The sequence below is a fragment of the Amphiura filiformis genome, chromosome 6 (assembly GCF_039555335.1).
Source record: "Amphiura filiformis chromosome 6, Afil_fr2py, whole genome shotgun sequence".
NCBI lineage: Eukaryota > Metazoa > Echinodermata > Ophiuroidea > Amphilepidida > Amphiuridae > Amphiura > Amphiura filiformis.
Window position 1 is genome coordinate 11,906,866 of NC_092633.1, and position 22,416 is coordinate 11,929,281.

At 38.3% G+C, this 22,416-nt stretch overlaps 1 protein-coding gene across 1 annotated transcript; it reads left to right on the forward strand.

Moving 5' to 3' along the window:
• The first annotated feature begins 550 nt into the window (after positions 1 to 550).
• On the forward strand, positions 551 to 22,416 carry LOC140154186 (protein unc-93 homolog A-like). Its single transcript, XM_072176795.1, is given in 9 exon segments — positions 551 to 784; positions 2,809 to 3,090; positions 11,112 to 11,358; positions 11,361 to 11,396; positions 15,112 to 15,315; positions 19,754 to 19,846; positions 20,709 to 20,920; positions 21,227 to 21,491; positions 21,895 to 22,416. Coding segments are annotated over 9 exon segments (1,908 nt in total). The 3' UTR covers positions 22,230 to 22,416.

Here is a 22,416-nt window from a genome sequence, read left to right on the forward strand (position 1 = left end):
GAAGACGGAATTGTACCTTTTATTTCCAGTTCTGTCAAATTTAAGGAATATGGTCGCCCTATGTATCATCTGGCAAACCATAATAATAGTTTTATAATAAAACAAAATAGTTTGTATTGTTTTGGCATCGGGAGTAGTGAATTATGAGTTGCAGTATAAATAACTCAGAATTTCAAAGCGAAGCTAGAGATCACAGTAATCAATCAGTGATGGTCATCTAAATATACAACATTTTGTTCAAAGTTCATAGTCACGACGGTCCGAGGATGAAGTCCTATAGTTCGTATTGGTTTACAGGGGCTAATGCTCATTTATTAGTCAGCTGCAGCTTGCAACGGACACTGCTTTACGTTGGATATGTGTCGTTATAAGGTCTGCACGGAAATGTCGCGCGATTGAGAGGTCTATCCTGTTGTCAATCACTCTGCGGAATATAAAGGATGCAATTCAACTTTTTGTGCATGTAAATGTGAGCATATTGTGCAGGAATATTTGCAATTTAGTTCGGATTAATAACACAGTACGCGCTTGCGCTGGAAATCATAAAGTCATGGAGAAGAAGAAGCAGTATGAAGCTGTACCTCCCGATGATCCGACATTGACAACGAACTCTAAATCGAAACATGTGGAAATGAAGGCAGCAGAGGACTGGCGTTCGAAGAACGTGGAAGTGAAGGCAGAGGACTCAAGTCGTACAGAATTGGACAGCTGGAGTGGGAGTAAAGTTAAGCGCAACCTTCTTGTTGTCAGTTTTGCATTTTTCCTTCTATTTACGGCTTTTATGGTAAGCATAATAGGGCCTGCTATATTATATCGTTCAAACATGACTGGCGAATTCACGAAATCGCTGTTATACGGGTTGTCATATTTAGCAACAACCGGTGGAAATTGCATATAGCTACCTACCTCATTGGGGGTCCTTCTGTTTATAGGCTTTAAAAGCTTTGGATACAATGAATAATTAAAAACAAAATAAACGTTTGGAGCATTTTGTTGGCTACACGTAGTCCTATCATTCCACACTATCTTGTGTAATAGTGTAGTTTAGTTTAATCTTGATTAACGTCACACTCTCACATATAGAGACCAGCCAATTCTGGCGTATGAGTGACAAAACAATAATATTACAATATAAAAATATAGCACATAATAATACCTATAAATAGCACATAATAATACATATAAATATAGTCATATAAATATAGTCAAGGTTTTTTAAAAACAACAACATGCATACATGCATAATGTATATACATTTTTTTTAAATAAACACAAGGAAATGTTAGCTGAAACCTCATCAAACGCCCATCATGCTATAGGCCTAGACCAAAAGAACAATACGAAGTCGGAGTGACTAATACGAAGTCGGAGTGACCGAGAAATTCACAATTGAATGAAATATGCTGCGATTTGAAAAGTTGATGTAAAAGCATATAAAAGTCTGCACAAAAAGTAACGCAGTTCTTATAAATACGCCTATAGCTTCAGAACTAATAATTGGTTTCACAATATTTCAAGCATAAAGAGAAGGTTATTTTCTCGCATTTTGATACCTGCAATTTGTCCAATTTTGTTCAATATATTAACAATTCAGCAGTGTTTTGAAAGAAAAATACCCGAATTAAAAAGTTGCAGCTATTGATTTGAAGTAAGCGCGAAGATAATGGTGGGCTTTACGTGCTACAGTGCTGGCATAATAACCTTTGATCACTGTAAACTGCAACTTTTAAATTCGGGTAAAGCACTACTGTGTTGTTGAACGACATTTGACAAATGGGGTATCAAAATGCGAGTAAATAAATCATCCTCTCTATATGACCCTGTTCACATTAGAAAATTTCTTCATTCGATGAAGATAAGTTAAGCTTGATTAACTAATTAAGCAAGCGTACACATTACGCTGAACGAAGACCGAACGAAGACATTGCACTGTACACATTTCATGAAAATTAACGAAGCTCGATGAAGCTATTAACGCCCGGCTATTATTAAAGCCGGCGAAGGTCACTTGTCACATGACCACTTTCCTTCGTCGAACGAAGCGAGCGTACACATTATAAAATTAGCTTCGTTGAATGAACGAAGTATTCCTTCGTCGAAACAACCTTTTTTAGCTTCGTTGAACGAAGCATTTTTAATCTTCGTCGAAGGAAGAAAATTGCGTACACATTAGGAAAAAACGATTTTTAATCTTCGTTCGAGGTACGTCGAAAAGAAGAAAATTTCCTAATGTGAACAGGGTCTATGTTTAAATATTGCGAAAACAATGATTAGTTCTGAGGCGTATTTATAACACCTGCGTTACTTTTTGTGCAGACTTTAGGTTTGAATGCGTGTCAAGCATGCATGATGTTCTCCCAATTGAATAAGGCGGGCTCGTATCAATCGATGACACCACCGCTCCCTTCAAGCAAGTGGAACATGTTGGGCTGTGCAATATCACCGGGTAAACTTTGAATTTGCAAACAGAAAACGGAATAATAGTTTCTTAATTTTAAAAAGATTTGATAGTGAATTATGAAATACAGTAAACTCCGAATTCTGATCGCGAAGCTAAACATCACCGTAATCAATCAATGTCAATTAAAACAACATTTTGTACAAAGTTCATAGCCGCGACGGCCCGAGGATGAAGAATAAAGTCCTATAATGTTCATTACCTCGGATATTAAATTGTGTAGTTAAAAAGCTGTTGTCGCACGATTGAGAGACCTATGTTGGATAAATCACTCTGAGGAATAAAGGTCGCAATTAAACTTTCTATGTTTGTAAATGTGAACATATTGTGCAGGAATATTTGCAATTTAGTTCGGATTAATAACACAGTACGCGCCTTCTCTGGAAAATCATAAAGTCATGGAGAAGAAGAAACAATATGAAGCTGTACCTCCCGATGATCCGACCGTGACAACGAACTTAAAATCGAAGCATGTGGAAACTAAGGCAGAGGACTCGGGTCTTACGAAGCATGTTGAAGTGCAGGAAGAGGACTCAAGTCCTACAGAACTCGATAACTGGAGTGAGAAAAAAGTGATGCGCAACCTTCTTCTTGTCAGTTTTGCATTTTTCCTTCTGTTTACGGCTTTTATGGTAAGCACAATCCGGGAGCACAATATATTTCAGAAGATAGAAATATGCAGTTGAAAAGAGCTGTCCACGGAATTGTACCGTCGGATCGGAAACATTCGTTTTTTTGGTGGTTTGAACCAAACCAAACTAGGCCTATAAATATAAAATAGCTCGTGTTGTTGAAGAAACAGGTAATTCACATACCGTAGTTAAATTATGTGATGCGATCAGGAAATAGTGCACATAATCATTTGTAAAATCAAAATAGTGCAAAGAAAAGTGTTACCCCTGCCCCTCCTATCCTTTTGGCATGCCAACAACTATTTACTGGCCCCTATGTAAATTAGTATTCGAGGGTCATTCAAAAAATTCTACCTCCTCTTTTATAACTTCGGTTCTGTAAATGTCAGCTTCTTCAAACATAGCATGCTTATACATTGAAGTAATAGCTACAAAATGCGAGTAAATATGTATGGTTACCCTTTGCAGATTTTTGTAGGTGACCTCATAAGCAAAATAAAATTTGATGCAACGGTAAAAATCGTAAAACATTTACATGAAAATATGCGTGTTGCCCTCCTACGTGATATGCTCGATATGCAAGGGTTATGATTATGCTAACAGATTGTAACTCACAAAACATTAAATAATAGATTAAATAACAGCAATAAAGCAACTATTTTCTGGAGGCGGCATGGGTGTGTAACAAGTCAGTTGCGCGAAACCCCCGGTTAAACATTAGGCCAGAATACCCTCGGACCATAGGTTTAACCCTAAACTTAAAGGTAATTGACCTATATAATGCTATCCCAAACCATAATTATTAGCCATCATTTTACCAAGACACATAAGATCATGCGAAAGGTAGTTTGGACAGAATGGCCGAATGGTACACCGTAATTGCAATCGTGCAAAATGTGCATGATCAAGCACTGCAACCTTTTACCCTTGAACATTGTACTTGAGATATTTCTCTTGCTCTTCTTTTGTATAAGCGTAATCAATCAGCCGTTTGTTAATGACATTTTTTGGAGAAAATTAAGCTATAGACAAATTCACGCACGTTACGGTATATATCAAAGTGTCAAGTATTGGCAACTTTTATTTACCCGACGTCGGGCAAGCAAGTAGTGGGATAATTTTAGGATCAGGTTTCAGCTTAAAAAAGGCTGAATGCACTATTTACGTACTCCCCTCACCATATATCCCGGGGGAATATGGGGGAAATGATAGGGCTTGTATTTTTGGGCTAATTACGTTTATAAACACCCCGACCCCTGTAGATATTATGTTGTTTATGCATCCAATCCCGGGGTTGCAGGGTGGGAGATTACACAACCATGCAAAACACTGCACACTCTACTCCTGAGACGCACTATCCCTGTATAAATCCCAGCTTACAATCCCCACAGTGCCCCACAGTTTCCCGGGATGGGGTGGCGGAATTATTTGAATAGTGTATAAATTTGACCCTATTTCAAAACAAGTACCGGTAACATACGGCCTACGTGGCGAAAACCGTAGTAGTCCTTAGTAAGTTTTTTAGCGGGTTTGCCTTCGAACAAGTGTAGAACTGTCAAGCTTTTGTCAAGAGTAACTCTGTCTTCTTCAGGACAAAGTACCTAAGAATGGGACATGTAGGTCGCACCTTGCCTACTGATGGCTCTAAAAAGAGCCGTTCACTGAAGACTGTCAACAGAGAACAAGTAGGCCTCACCTTTCTGATATTGTAAAAGGTTTGGTGGCTCTGAAAAGAGCCGTTCACTGAAGACTGCCCTTTATCAACAGGGAACAAGCAGAGCTCATCACCTATCTGCTAAATCGAAAAGCCGTTCACCGAACACTACCCCTTCTCAACAGAAAACAAGCATACCTCGCCTATATGCTGATCATGGGACAAGGGACAGTCTTCAGTGATCAGCTCTCTTCAGAAACCATCAGTAGGCATACATGTCTCATTCTTAGGTACATAAGCTGACGAAAGCTTGACACTTCTGAACTTGTCCGACGGCGAATTCGCTAAATATTTACTTATTAAACGTCAAAACGCTTAGCGAGTGCATAACTCGTGTATTTCTTTAAAAAGTGGTTTACAAAAAGAGATGCCACAATGGTGTCATCATCATTCGGCTGCGGAGCAGGCGACTACAAGATTTCTCTTTTGGCAAGTGCGGATATTTAAATGCCTTCATACCCTAGCACTACACTCATTGAATGAAGGTTACATAAGAGATGCGTGGACGTCCCGGTCTTCCTTTGTCATGAGTTGGTACGCAGAGAGCATAATCTGCTAGCAGGCTCCTCCTCCGAAAAACTAAGGATGTACCTAGGAATCTCAGTCTGAACAGTATTGAATGAAACGACATTCATCTGATTTGCAATGTTAATGCTGTTTTTGAAACATGCTTATATATAAGCTGATCCATTAATTTTTTTGTGAGTAGTGTATTTTATCATGTTTATGCCCACCAATCATTTTGTAAATAGCTTGAACTTCGGTCAAATTTATATATACAAAACTATACGTCAATGTTTGATCTGATCAAAGTTTATCTATTGTGATTGTTTGTCTTATCTTAATGTAATTAATAATATTACCTTGCAAAAACAGAAAGCAAATCGGTGACTACCGGTGGTATTGTTCATATATGTTAAAGACAAATTCTGTTATCCCATATGTTTATTTATTACAGTTCTCTGTAAACACGTATAAATATAATACAATGCAAAAAAATTGGAATCTCAAATATCGAACTAATTTAAATAGATCCCTTACACATTACAACCACATACCAACTATCAAAATAATACAACATAATACAATTAAATAAAAGCAATGGCGCAAATGGGTCTTAGCTATGACTTGACAAGCGGGGTTGACAAGTGCCCATAATTTTCACCAAAACGTCCTGTATAGCCTTGATTAATTAGTCTGGTCTTGTTTTGAGTCAGTGTAATTGGAGCATTATTTTTTAGAATTTAACATCTGCCAGAGGCATTGATCTCGACTGTCTCAGGAGCACACTGCCTATCCAAAATGACGAGTGGACGGATGGCTGCATAATTGCAATTTGCACGTACACAAGATAGAAAGACACACCAATTTAAACTTTGTACTGAGTGGAGCCTGACCTTTGTCCCATGAATGTCTATTAACTTGGGTTAATCGCGACCTCCCGCGATGTACCTGGGGTTAAACAGCCACTTAACCGAAGAACTGTTCCAAGCGTCAGTGAACATGGTGAATGCACGAGTGAATGCCATTATTTCACCAATGCTGATATGAGTCTGATACCATGCCCGGAAACAGGATACGCTGCGACTGCTTGTGATCATTTATTAAATATTCTAACAAAACAGTATATAATGTTCAATTATATAGACCTGGACAATACCAACAACTATCACACTATTATATAAATACATTTCCAGCTCTTTTTAACATAGATTTTTGTTTCTTTTCACAACTTATTCATCTTTTTCTGGGTTTTTTTGTGGTCATTTGTATTCTAAATTATATACTGTATATTTGTGTGAAAATTGAGGGCGGTATTTACATATATTATAAATTGAGTCTGCAAACCACCGAAGGGTGTGAAACGCGAAACTAGTATAGTTGCTCAATTCATTCGACTCACAATACAACGTTAGCATGACCATCCACACCGTGTGGGGTTGTTGTGCTATCTAGTGGATCCATTCGAGATGGACGAGGGAAATTGGGCTAGCCGAAGTTATGAACGACGTAGGGAGGAGTTGACTAGAACAGTAATGTCGACCATGGAGGTAAAAGATTGGTCTGGCAAGAGCAACCGCTGGCAGCGCATCATATTATACATCATGAGAATTAATAGTGAGAAACCTTATCGAAAGCTTTCGATAGATCACAGAAAGCAGCGCCTATTGATATGCCATGGTACAGGGCTCGGAACCAGTCCTGGACAGCAAACATCCCAGTTAATCACAAGCATTCCCCAGTTGATCATCGCGGTAAAAATAATTGATAAATGGTAAGATGTACGGTGTACCATCTCCGCCAATTTCCTTTTTAATTTCCCCTTTTTTTAATTTCCCCCTTTTTTTAATTTCCCTTCTTTTTTTAATTTCACTTTTTTTTAATTCCCTCTTTTTTTTTTTTGAATTTCCTTTTTTTTGAATTTCCCCTTTTTTTTTTTGAATTTCCTTTTTTTTAATTTCCTTTTTTTTTGAATTTCCTTTTTTTTTTTGAATTTCCCTTTTTTTGAATTTCCCTTTTTTTTGAATTTCCTTTTTTTTTGAATTTCCTTTTTTTTTTTGAATTTCCCTTTTTTTTGAATTTCCTTTTTTTTTTAAATTTCCCTTTTTTTTTTGAATTTCCCTTTTTTTTTTTGGAATTTCACCTTTTTTTTTAATTTCCCAAGTAAAATAAAGTTTGGCAGAGGCGGGGTTCGAACTCACGGCGCAGGGCTTTGGCTACTCTGTGGGCCTAGCGCCTTAGACCAGTCGGCCACTTGTCATATTGTTATGTTTAGAAAATTATTTGAACATATGGTCGCAACTTCAACATAGGCCTACCACGTGACAAGCAAAGGCAGAAAATGCGGGAGAAAATGTACCATATTTTGGAATTTTATTTGTTAAAAACATTAATGTGTATTAATAGCGCTCAATTGTTGAGAAATCCGACATGATAAATGGGCAATTATTATACATGCATTATCGATTTGAACTCGCTAGGCCGTATGGCCGCACCGGCTGCACGTGCTATAATACTCCTATATACCGGGCCCGGGATACCGGGTATATACATGTGGTTCACATTATAGAACCTGCCATTTTTCGTGCATACACGGTCTGGATTTTCGCAATTTATAGGATAATTACACGTAGGTCCCCCAAAGTTTCTTCCAGTTATTGAAGTGCTTATATAATGACATGATAGCTCATGATGTTGCATTCAATAATATAAGCCTACGTATACTTTACTTTACCTTTACTGTCACTATTATAATTATATAAACTTTTTCATAACCATTTTATACTAGTATTTTGATGTAATAAATATCAGTATAATTTCGAGTTCAACTGAATGCTTTCATCATGATTAATAACATGTTTTATTTATCAAAAATCGACTATGGCATAGTCTAGGACCTACGTAAAATTTTCATAAAATTTTTACCATCAATAGAGTGTTAATTTTGACTAAATTAAGAAAATATTTTGGCGTATATAATTATAAAATTGAAATAAAATTCTCTGCCTTGATTTATTTGTTTGTTTATGTATTTATTTAACAATTACCGGTAATTGATTATTTGCTTATTTATGTGTTTATTTATCAATCAATGAATTCTTTTATTTCGGCTATTAATTTATTGATCAATTAATGATTTATTTTATTTATATTTATTTCTTTATTTAATCGTTTTCATTTAATAAATTAATTGATAACAACCGTATTCATTCCAATAAGCGCCCATGCCCCAATATAAAGCGCCCACCCAGGGAAGCTTAGGGATTAAGTTTAAAATGTAGCTCCTGGATGACCTTTGACCTCGGATGACCTCGATTTTAAGTTTTACGTGTTCCCCTCATATCAAGGATTCCACCCACCAAGTTTGAGCCCGATCGGACAAAGTTTGAAATTTGACCCCTCCATAATGACCTTTGACCTCGCTTGACCTCAATTTTATTTCGGGAATATATTCCCTCGTATCAAGGATTCCACCCACCAAATTTGAGCCCGATCGGACAAAGTTTGAAATTTGACCCCTCCGTAATGACCTTTGACCTTGGTTGACCTCGATTTTATTTCGCGCATTATATTCCCCTTGTATCAAGGATGCCACCCACCAAATTTGGGCCCGATCGGACAAAGTTTAATTTTTTGATGAATATGCATTTTTTTTTGCGAAATAATTTCCCCTTTTTTTTAATTTCCCTTTTTTTTTAATTTCCCTTTTTTTTAATTTCCCCGATATTTTTTTGATGTGCGTATAATGTTGCAGCTAGTGGATTCATGTTAGTATACCGCGGGGAGCATTAGCCTTAGTCAAGGCTTCGTCCGTACTTTATATTTGAACACAGCTGTCCAACATGGATAGCGCTCGCATAGCATTCTATTTTTTTTATATCTTGGCCTATAGTGAAGACAAAAATTGAAATCCAAACCTAGTAAAACATTCCGAATCCAATAGAGTGATCACGAGGCTTATATTAAAAGAGGCCTAATTTGAATTAGATTAGAATAATAATTGTTAATAATATATTAAATATTTAGACCCTTCCACTGTATAAGTCTTTATTCGGCCTATAGCTAAAGCCACAATTTCTCCGTGTTCATGGTGTTCCAAAATCTAAAATCTGTCTTGCAAATTGGACGATTCCGTGATTTTCCGTGTCCACTGTAAAGCACTAGGCCTATGGCCAGAATCTTGGATCGTAGGCCTAAAATTAATGCTAGAATTGATTGTTTAATGGTTGATTACTGCTAAATAATCACTTTTCTTTGTTTTATTTTACAAATCAACACAAAAGTTAGACATTTTATACAGTTTTTCACTATTTGGTGGCATTTTCAAATTTCCCTGAGCAAACCCCGACATAAGATGAGTTTTTAACATCTTTTTAAACATAGTTACATTTTTAGCAGTTCTAAAATATATAGGCAATTCATTCCATGACGTGGAGCTGCAATTTCAAATGACTCATGTGCTCTTATTTTGTTTCTTGAAGAAGTTGCATGTTTCCAGATCGAAGAGTAGGCCTACGAGTGGGAACATAATTCGAAAGAAGTTCAGATAAATATGACGGAGCAATAGGCCTATCATTATTACATTTATATACAATCAACATAAGTTAAACAACAATTCATTGGAACACAGGAAGCCAATGCAGTTCCTTACCAGTGTCTTATTAGTTTGTGAGAAAAATGCAAAAATAGTCACATAGGCCTAATAGTCATTATAGCTCTATTAAATAGTACGAATATGCCGTCCCTTTACATGGCAATTTTAATGGCAATTTTAAAACATTTGGCATGTGCAAAGGAGGGGGGAGGCGAAGATTATTTTTTTTGGCTGGCCGAGAAGGGAAGCAAGCAATTTTTTTTTGGCACGCCTTGGGAAAATTACACCCCCCCCCTCACGGGCCGGGATAAAACCACTGCAATTTATATACTAGTATTCTTATGGTTTTCCCGTGACTTGAAATAAGTCTACGGCCCTAGCACACAGGCTATACAGGGACGTGCCACTACCTAGTGGCGGTTCCCTGGGCTATATCAGTGGTGTAATACACCACTGATATAGCCCAGGGAAGCTTCACACGTAAAGACTACAGTGCGTAAAGACCAGCATACGCAGTAGGAAGCGAGCAAATTCTCGGACAACTACCAGTATGTGCCTCGGCCAAGATTCTGCTTTGTGAGAAAAAAAGGGGGAATTAAAAAAAAAAGTGGAAATTAAAAAAAAGGGAAATTAAAAAAAGTGGAAATTAAAAAAAAGTGGAAATTAAAAAAAAGGGGAAATTAAAAAAAAAAGGAAATCAAAAAAAAGTGGAAATTAAAAAAAAAAAAGGGGAAATTAAAAAAAAAAAAAGGAAATAAAAAAAGGAAATTAAAAAAAGAGGAAATTAAAAAAAGGGAAATTAAAAAAAAGGGGAATTAAAAAAAAAGGGGAAAAAAAAAAGGGGAATTAAAAAAGGAAATTGGCGGAGATGGTACACCGTAAAGATGTCTTAAATATTAACAAAACAAAATAAATCTATACACAGTCAAATTAGTTCTTGCTTGCATGATTGATCACAAACCAACTACGGACCAACTGTTTCGTGGGGAATGTTAATGTTCCCTTATACAGAGGTGACATTTCAATGTATTCCTCAGATCACAAGGATTCAGGAAGAGCAAGTTTGACCAATCTGTGATGAACCGTGTTTGAGTCATTAGCAAAGTCAAAGGTCAACTAGAAAAGACCGGTTTAGAATACAATCATCCTTCTTTATCATTTTCGGATTATCCTATTAAAAACAGAAATACTATATTTTATTTTTTATCACAGGGACTTTCCAATCTACAAAGCAGCATCAACTGTGACGCAGGGCTGGGAGTTGCATCTCTTGCTACTGTATATGGTACTATCACCTTCTCGGCTCTATTCCTCCCGTCGTTACTTATAAAGCACCTCGGTATCAAATGGACTTTGGTAGCATCAATGATATGTTATACTTCTTACTCCGCGTCAAATTTTTACCCAACTTGGTTTACGGTAATGCCGACGGCAGTTTTACTCGGCCTTGCAGGAGCACCCTGTGGGCTTCAAAGTCGACTTATTTGACAACCATAGGTAAGTTTGTGTGTCTGAAAATATACCTCTTTTAGTCTTTATTCTTTACGACTGTCAAAATTGTTTATTATGCATATAGCCTGATGCAAACATTATTGCTTAGCAAATCCAATGAAATGGTTACTCACGACTTCAGCTGTCGCAGCCTGGGCTGATGGCTTGATCACAAGTGATCTGGTCCACTGCGTTTCCCGTGGTAATTGTTGTTGACGATGTTTTGAGCAGTGGAACGTAGAATGTGATTGAGAAAAGAGAGAGAGACCTTCTTCACGGTTGGTTGCCATTGCCTTGCCTCTTGCTAATCTGGCTAGCTTCCCTTACATTTCTAGTGAGTGTGTTTGAGTAGCTTCCCTTACATTTCTAGTGAGTGTGTTTGAGTAGCTTCCCTTACATTTCTAGTGAGTGTGTTTGAGTAGCTTCCTTACATTTCTAGTGAGTGTGTTTGAGTAGCTTCCTTACATTTCTAGTGAGTGTGTTTGAGTAGCTTCCCTTACATTTCTAGTGAGTGTGTTTGAGTAGTTTCCCTTACATTTCTAGTGAGTGTGTTTGAGTAGCTTCCCTTACATTTCTAGTGAGTGTGTTTGAGTAGCTTCCTTACATTTCTAGTGAGTGTGTTTGAGTAGCTTCCTTACATTTCTAGTGAGTGTGTTTGAGTAGCTTCCTTACATTTCTAGTGAGTGTGTTTGAGTAGCTTCCCTTACATTTCTAGTGAGTGTGTTTGAGTAGCTTCCTTACATTTCTAGTGAGTGTGTTTGAGTAGCTTCCTTACATTTCTAGTGAGTGTGTTTGAGTAGCTTCCTTACATTTCTAGTGAGTGTGTTTGAGTAGCTTCCTTTACATTTCTAGTGAGTGTGTTTGAGTAGCTTCCCTTACATTTCTAGTGAGTGTGTTTGAGTAGCTTCCCTTACATTTCTAGTGAGTGTGTTTGAGTAGCTTCCCTTACATTTCTAGTGAGTGTGTTTGAGTAGCTTCCCTTACATTTCTAGTGAGTGTGTTTGAGTAGCTTCCCTTACACTTCTAGTGAGTGTGTTTGAGTCCTTGTTGAGAATTTTTGATTCTTCCAAGGATATGAGACATCCAAACCAATGATACGGTTTACTTGCGCAATGTGATCGGTAATGACAAATAATTATGTTGACTCTTTCATATTCATGTTGTTGGCTCTCGTGAACTTTCTTTCGGCTATTTTTAGTTTCAGAGTCTTGATATTCTTTTAACCTTGTACCAATTTGTCTTCTTGTCTCCCCTATGTATGACATGTCATATTTTTACAAATAATGTTAGATACTATAATGAAAGACAGAGATAAAAAAAAAAAAAGACTAGTACGCGTCTGACGTCAGGGCAAATGCGCAGTACGGCATTTTCTGTCTAATTGTCAGAATTTCAGACGCGATTTATTCTATGTGCATTTGGCCTTCGGATGGACCTGTATATTGTAGGTGTGTTGGTAGGGCGCATGGCTGTTGAGATGTGCTTCTGTAAAATTGCGTTGAAGGTACTCCACTAAGCCTTAACATACGGTTTAGATGGCGTATCTTTCTTCTTTTTCTGTCTTGATCTGGGTTGATTGCCTTTCATTTGTTGTGTCACTCTATTCTATAAAATAGAATTAGAAATGGAATTAACAACAGGCTGGAGGAAGGAGTACAGTAGAGCAGATATTTATTTTGATGAATGGAAGTTATAACTGAACAAGTTCAGTGTTGAATATCAATCAACTTTATTATTACCTCTATGGATTTTGAGAAAGCGTTTGACACTGCACAGTGTCAACAACCTGTATTATAAATATTTTTTTCCATACAGCTCAATACTCCGTTGAAATCAATATTCTATTATTGACACAGATAAAGAAAGTTTACAGTATGCATTGTGTTTATAGGACATGCACCTGGAAATTAACTAAATGGGCTAAACGCGTTCCTTTATACCTATAAAGTATAATTGTCATTCTCAAAATTAAATATATCTCAATTTTTACATTGGATTTCAAATTTTTTACATTAAAAATGCAGTAAAAGATATCCACAGCAAGCTGCAAGGCCCCGCTAATTAGTGTACTGCTTTTCGAGTGAGTGTACTGGAAACAAAACCATGGGTTTACCTGAAAACAATTTTTTTTCTTGTAATAGAAACATCATATGGGGTACTAGAGCATGTACAAATCGTAATCATGTGTAGAATATAGAAACGCTGTGGTATCTCATATGATAGTCATGTTATGCTTAGCCTGAGTCGCTCGGCCTATCTCGAACAAAATCGCGATGCGTAGCTGTTAAAAAACGAGAGGATTCGCTGTACTATCACGGCAATTTTTAACACGAAGATATAGGGATGATGACGATGTGCACTGTGCATCAAGATAGCCTGTGGACAATCATGGCTAAGTTCGGAATTCCATCATAAATTATAAGAAATGGTCCAAATGTTGAGGGTGCAATCGTTAAGTAATAATTTCATTGGATTTTGCAAGCAAAAATGTTTGAATTATTTAATCTATAATCTCGAATACAGGAACCATTAGTCTGGACCCCGGGGTCTGGACGCTGGATAAACTTTGGGTTTGCATAAAAATGTTTGGTTTCCGAGTTTGGTTTCTCTATTGTAAAGTCATAAGATTTGATCGACATGCTCAATTAATAGGTCGGAGAAGATGCGAAACCCCACTGTGCTACTGAGAAACCAAAATGTCTAGTTTCTGTACGCGGTTGCTAGATTGTAACATTTGTATTAATATATAGTAGTGGTAAACTCGCGATGTCACGTGATGCAGCTGTACTAATCGGCATTCTTGAATGGCACTTAATCGATACCACGCGTTCATGTACCGCGTTCACGTTCGTTCACCTATACCTTGCTCACATCAAGCTCGATAATAGACTGCGCTGCATTCCTTTTTTTTTTTTTTTTTTTTGATAAACAATTCATACGTTTCCATGCATGAAACCATTTAAAATCTATGACGAAACACATCACATCTCCAGTGACTGCCCTGCCCAGAGAAAAAAGGACTGCGGTAGTTGGATATGACCTGTGTGACCCACCATAGACTCAACCTCTTTCATCTCGAATCTGAGATGAATGTTAATGAAGTAAAAATCAATGTGGGTGGTAAATCTTAACCAATAACAGACAGGCACGCATACATGTTTATGCATTAGCCCAACCCACTGTGTTCACTGAACCCAACCCACGTGGGGTAGCTCTATCTGGGTCAGGTAAAGTTTTATTCAGATTTCATTTAACAGCTTAACCACCGCGTATATACGTGCGCGACGTCAAGCGTATACATTGGACCTTGTGCAAATAATACGCGCTGGACGGCTATTCAAACGGCTTAATTGGTAAAAACCACAGGATATGTGCATAAACAGCCAAGACTGCATTTTTAATGAGGTAACATCATACCCACTATAGAGTGCATAGTTCATTGTATATTCGAAATACAGTAGACCAGTTTTCTCATGGATAGCTGAGCTGTTGAATCAGAACAGGAATGATGAGTTTTCCATGGTCAGGTCAGAGAGATTAATTTAGGGAATGATAAATTAAACTGGTCTTCTACAGTAGACTAGCTCGATAATGACGTTAATGCTTTTACGTGGTTGCTCCCAGCGAAATACGCACCTTTTTCACTACCGAAGTTGAGGTTAACCAAAGTCTCTTCAATCTATCGACATAATTACTTTATATTTTGTTTTCTCTATTCAAGGTATCAGGTATGCAAAGATACGCGGAGAAAAACGTGACACCGTCGTGAGTCGATTCTTTGGCGTCTTTTTTCTTTTCTTTCAAGCTAGTCAGGTGCTTGGCAATCTGGTATCTTCACTGGTTTTCTCACAGGACCATCACCATCACAATGCGACGCAGACAGATTTCGCTTGTGGATCAATCAAGGCAACGCTTTGCTTTTCAGGTTAGATTATATTGCATTATCTCCATTGTTTTTGCGCAATAATTTCAGAATCTGGGGGCCATAGTGCAAATTTTGGATTTCGGTAATGCTTTCTTCAGACCAGGGGTGGAGAAATTGTCCGGGGTGTGGGATAAACCATGCTCTTCGTTGCGCCGTCACTTTACGGAAAGGGGTCGCGCCATCAGGAAAGTGTATAACTATAAGCATGATAAGTGGTGCCATATTGTTGGTTTATATACCGCTTAATACAGTAAAATGAAAGAAAAAGTGACCTCTGACAAAAAATGAAAGAGAACATCAGGAGGGCAAAGGAAAAGAAAAAGGGCAAGGAGCCCCTTTTCTAGCAAAATTCAGGGGCCAAAATAGTGTAAAATACAAATTTTTTCCGCGCTACTCGCGCACATTGTAACAATAAAGCCCTTTTTTAGCCGGATAATGGGCGAAAATAGTGTAAAATACCATTTTTTTTGCGCGCTACGCGCGCACATCATCCCAATAAGGCCCTTTTCGGGAAGCTCGAAGACATACAGTCTCTATACTGTATTGTATGATGCAACTGCATGTTTTTTCGTCTGTGCCCCCAAAATTTTATTTTGCCCCCCCCCCGACCAAGAAAGCTGGCTACGCCCCTGGCTTAATAAGACATTTGAGAAGGGGATAGATGGCTACATGGCTGACAAAATGGCTAGTTACCATTTGGCCTGATAAAACTACAGTTCGTCATATTTTGCTACTAGTAGTTAAAAGTTTCAACTGTGTAACTCGTTGCCAACCCAACGAAATACGAAAACTATAGATATATAATAAACTATAGGAAGACATTTCGTGGGCTGAGACCTACAAATTGGTGTATTGCATGTAATGTTCTTTAAGACCATGGAAACAATAGAAACCAAAGTAAACTTTGCTTAGTCAAAGTAAACAATCCAAAGTAAACTTTGTAGTTTACAAGTTACAAGTTTCAAGTCAGGCTACTGAGTTAATGCTTTAAGGTCAAGCCAGTTAAAATAATGGCATTGTTAAACGTCGGGAAAAATGCTTGGATTGCTGTCACAAAACTATCCACGATCTAGTCGAAGCATTTTGTTCATTTTCACCCATGTATTATGGATTTAACCCCTCACGGAATTAGCCCACACTCTAGGGAGCTTATTTATTTTTATCACTAAAAGTTTAAACTGACTTTCAGCACAACAATGAATTTTGATCCATCTTCATCAGAAGTGTTATGTTGTGTTGGACTTCCCCTTTTGTTGACCATTGGCGACTTTTGGTCGAATAAGGGCGCGTTGCATACGGATGGCAACTCCAGTCTCTGGTCGCGAATTAGTGCTGGCGATTTTGTCTTGATTTGAATGGCCTCCCTCACTAAACGGGGTACTCTCTATCACCCTTCCATATAAACCTAATTTGTGGATTCCGAGTCAATGTTATGGTTAGATTCTGTCTTATGTTCTACAACAGAAGGCAGTTGACTTGTGCTACTTCAGTATATCTCCGAGTTGTCTACCTGTCTGACCGATCACGCGCGTATTTTTTTTGGGGGGGCTTTGGGGCGCCAGCCCCCCCGGGGTAAAAGCAGGGGGCGGCCAAAATGAAGGGGCGGCGGAAGAAGAAGGGGCGGCAAAAACAGGGGCGGCAAAAACGAAGGGGGCGTCATAAAGAATTAGTAAATACAAAAGCGCGGAAAAATTTGATAAAGCCTAAAAATTTGTGAAAAAATGGTACTATACATGCAAATGTGCTGTTTTTAGGGCGCTAGCGCCTGAAACCCCCTTTTTTTTTTTTTTTTTTTCCTCTTCACTTTTTCAAACGACCGAGAAAAAATTGGGTCAACCTTTTCGGGCTGTTGAGGAAGGGGCGGCAAAATTGAATTTTCTTCAGCCCCCGGGGTTGGGGCGGCCACCGTACGCCACTGCCGATGTACGAATTTGTGCACTCCGACCTAAGAGACTGGTAAACCACACCTGATGTTACATCTGTTGTCGTGGGATCGATCCTTATAGGCTATTAACAGTTTCTTTAGTGTATAGAAGAGCGTACTGTGTGATTTGAAAGTTTCTGCGTGCGACAACCCCGCTATACGTGTTTTAGGGTGAAAGTTGATGGTTGGCATTGACAGGAGGGTTGGGAATGTTGGTACGCTTATCCTTGACTTTGGCTAGACCAAAAGACCAGTTGCAATATCCCCATTGTTCTAAAGCTAAGCAGACTTAATATGTCCAACTTCCTTGTCAACAGCGATGTCAGCTCTGTGAAATAATGTTCCGGTGAGCGATTGGATGGTGTTAATCAAAGCGCAATGATATGTGTGTGTCACAATACTGAAAAACTTTACTTCGGAAAGTTATGTCGGATTTCAAGTACACCAAGGATACCCTCCATCATGTTGTGTACCATCGTTTTATGGGCTACCAAAATTTCATAAGGACGGAACCCCCTCCGACTGATTGTCTCAAGCATCAATTTAGTAACAGATATTTCGAACGTATTGATCGGCAAAAGTGAACACCATATCGTCCATCGAGAATAATGAATCCTTTGTTGAACATGAGAATCGAGCCGGATGAAATCCAGATTTCATATGATGTATCCATATTATTTATACCTTTGGAGAGCGGTGGATGTAGCGAAGTATTTATTTGATAAAGGGTACCAGGTAGAAAGGAAGTACTGATCTCACTGCTGACCACATACTTTGTTTCCAGGCTAATAATAATGTGAGGGTTGTACTATGGCAGTCCGGTCAGCCCGGTATTCACAAACCTGTATATTGAACAGTTTGACATCACTGCCTTACGCAATTTACCGTACCTGTTAAACCATTCGGATGGCTTCGTTATGTGGATGACACCTACGTAATCATTCGCAATCGGAAAAATGTGGAAATTTTATCGGACCACATAAAGAGCTAGAATTCGCCAATCAAATTCACAAGGGAACCAGAAGTCGACGGATACTTCGCTTCTTGAACGTCAAGGCTTCGGGAAACGCTGACGGATCCGTGAGCATTTCCATCTAAAGAAAACCGGCACACAAGGATCAATACATTTTGATTCACACCAATCGCTCATAAACTAAGTGTCACCAGGATCAGGGCATTTATTCACAGAGCCGAAATCGCTTGACGGGCCCCTTTCATCACCCTATTTTATATAGAGTAGTTGTTGCAGAAACTTCAGCGAGTTTTCAAGACCTACGGTGTTGCTACAAGTTTCAGACCACACAATACGCTGATTTTACCTAAGGATCCCATACCAGTAGAGCAAAAATCAGGTGTGGTTTACGAGATTCTCTTCAGCGAGTGTGCAAGTTCGTGCTTAGACAACTCGGAGATATATTGAAGGAGCACAAGTCAACTGCCCCAACAGCAAACCCTCTGCTGTTGCAGAACATAAGACAGAATCTCGCCGCCACAACATTGACTGGAAATCCACAAAGATTTTAGACAAGGACGATAGAAAGTACCTCGTTTTAGTGAGGGAGGCCATCCAAATCAAGAGACTATCAAGAATAGTCGCCAGAACTAAACCGCGATCAAGGACTGAAGCCCAACGCAACATCATAGAATTTCTTTTGATGAAGATGAAATGTATATCACAGATCGAAAATTCAAGGTTAGTTGAATTTGTTGTGCTGAAAGTCTGTCTCGTATTAAGCTTACCTTTCTATAATTTAATTAGACTATGGATTTTAATGAAAGTGGTTTTAAATGAAAGTATATACTTAACAGATTTATGTAAGTGGATTCCTGAATTGTATTTACGTATGCAATATTTCTTAAAACTACACTTAAGTTGTAGTTCTGTATGTGAAATAGTTAATTTCATACTGGTCTATCTTGGGGGCTTCTCGATTTCGCGAACGGTGACGTGACTTTAGACGCGTCACATACTGGTCTATCTCGAGATAGACCAGTATGTAATGCACTTTAAATACGATATCGGGAAATTAACTATTTTACATACAGAATTACAACTTAAATGTAGTTTTGAGCAATATTGCACACGTAAATATAATTCAATATTCCACTTAAATAAATCTGTGAAGTATATGCTTTAATTTAAAACCACTCTCTTGAAAATCCATAGTCTAATTAAATTATAGAAAAGTAAGCTTAATACGAAGATTTTCAATTGCGATTTTCTAGAAATGCGTGTTTTTTCGAGATAGATCAGTATGTGAAATACGTATTTTGTAAAAATCATAAATAGTTCAAATTTAACATTTTATAACTAATTATTTAGGAAAAATTGAGGTATGTAATTTGTTGAATTGGTAGAGCCCCATTAAAGAAACTATAATACCAAATTTCTCAGAAAAGTCAAAAATTCAAAATAGACCAGTATGTGATGCACCTTACTAATGTAGCTGATTTGCAACTTTAAAACTAATTGTCAAATGTCTTACCATTTGCTATGTTTTGATTGATTGATAGATACTGGTAATGCTAATGGAACAAATATCTGTGAAGAGACTAAACCTCCTAAAGACTTGGTAAACATTGTCACAGGTTTGTATACCGCTAAATGTCCTTAACTCAATGTGTCTTTCCCTCGAGACGGCCGTGGGATTTGAACCCGGGATCTCCCGTTTGTTAAGCGGACGCTCTTATACCACTGAGCCATCGGGGCAAAAGCGGACGCTCTTATCACCGAGCCTCGATAGCTCAGTAGTAAGAGCGTCCGGATCTGGGTTCAATTCCTGATCGAGGAATATTTTTGTGTCCATTTCTCGGCCATATCGAGGGAAAGACTAGTTATTGCGCAAGTGTTATCTTAGTACAAATCAAAACTAAAAGTGTTATCAATTTTGTCTCAGTGTGTGTCGTTATGTTAGAAGTACACAATGGTTCAAACTTAAAGTGTCATGCCATCGACTCTATATTAGCAAAAATGTGTTACTAAATTCATTGTCCTAGTTCTCCGCCTTTATCGAGCTCGATGGTTTCTTCAACTCTGTTAACAGAAGCCCGTTTGCCCCCTCATAATTCATCGCTTGAAAGTACTGCTTTCAATGAAGCCCCAATGCTTTACATTTTAAACTAATGTGTCCACCTAAGCGATTATGGTGACCTAACGGTTGGGGCGTTTGCCTCATGCAGACCATGACGACCGCAAGGTGATGGGTTCGAACTGCGTCAGGGCCAACGTGTTGTGATCCCCGTTGTGATCTGGGTCAAGTCACTCTCGCTTATCCCACTCCACCTAGGTATTAAATAGGAAGCTATAATGGGGTAAGCATACCGGTGCCGTTATACTTGGCTTCCAAAATAGTGTGATACAGCCTATAGGCTGACAGCGGAATAAATGTAAAGCACTCTGTTTAAGTACAGATCTAAAGCGCTATATAAATGCCAACATTTATTTGTTTTGATTTATTTCCCCCAACAGGCATATACACAGCATGCGGATTCTCTGCCGTTCTCATAATAGTTCTCTTTATGGATCCCATTACGCAAAGCGAGAAGAACAAAAATAGGAACACCGTGGAATTAGTTGGTGCTACCCTTGGCCTGATGCTGGACAAAAGGATTCTTTTGCTTATTCCATTTGTAATGTTTAACGGTTTAGAACAAGCTTATATGCAAGGCGATTTTACGAAGGTAACTGCAACATTTGATTTTATTCATTTTGAAATAATAACAAATACAATTTTGTACGGACTTAATTTTGTAGATCGTAAAATAAAGATAAGTCCTACAACCTATACATTAAATTCCCGCTCATGACTAATCGGTGTAACCATATTAAAATCGAACAAAATGATGACGATTAAGAACCTTTAAGGATGACAAGGCAGAACTTTCATGATGGTATTTTCCCACCTCATTGGAGGGGAATACAGCTGGTAATGTACAAACTGAATTAATTTCTAAAATGTTGTTCTTTCTTGTTACTCTCTATATCAGTCATTTGTGACCTGCAAAATTGGTGTCCAATGGGTTGGATACGTCATGATTTTCTACGGTGTGATCGACGCTACTTCGTCGTTCTTTGCTGGCCGTATCGAGAAACACACCGGGCGAATAGCTCAGTTTACATTGGCGGCGGTCGTCAATGTCGTTCTAATGATAGTGATGGTAACATGGAACCCTACGGATGAGAAGCCCGTATATTTTATCATTGCTGGATTATGGGGCTTTTCGGATTCTATATGGCAAACCCAGACGAATGGTAAGGAATCTTAACTGAATACCAAGCCAGTCAAATGGGCTATTGCATTTCAAATCCACACTAACCCCGTGGTAGATCTTGCCCTGCGGGGCCCTTCTATATTGGAACTCACTTAGGCGTTTCAGGGCTTGGGCCAGCCGGCCCTGCGGTCTTGATGGTTTTTGTTGATACTGGGGGCAGAAAGAAAGCACAGTGCCCTTGACACCATCTAATCTAATGTCAATTTGCAGCTAACAAAATTCTCCAAACGTTCAGGCACATGTCATTGCTTATAATAATTAATTGTGCTCAAAGTTAAAACCACTTAACGTAGGGATTAAAAAAACCCAATTTAGATGTGTTTAAATACATTCTGGCCTCTATTACTTACCGTCTTGCTAATCTCATAACTATTTGATTTCAGCCTACTTTGGAGTGCTGTTCCCCTTCAATCAAGAACCAGCCTTTTCAAATTACCGTCTCTGGCAATCTGCTGGATACACACTGTCATTCGCGTACAGCAGTTTTCTATGCATTTGGACAAAGTGTTTGGTGCTCACCTTTTTCTTATGTGTTGGCATGACTGGATATTACGTAACCGAATTCCAAAGGAAGATGAAAACACCATGGAGTAGCTTCAAAAGAAAAGGCTCTATCAGTGCTAGTCTCAGAAGGATTAGTCTCAGATGGAAAAAAGCACAAGAAGAGGAACTGCATGTTGGAAACTATCTCGGCAATGTTGACCCTATAAACTTGTAAAGACGGGAGGACCTGTTTGAACTAATAACTGTAATAATGGGCTATCTCATTAAATCTACACCCCCTGTGTGGGAGATTAAGACCATGTCTTCCATGGGGGGTATATTGGTTTGCAATTGGAATAGCTAAATTAAATTAAGGGCTGTGCAATAATTATCAGCCCGGGGGTAAAATTTGCAAACGGTGC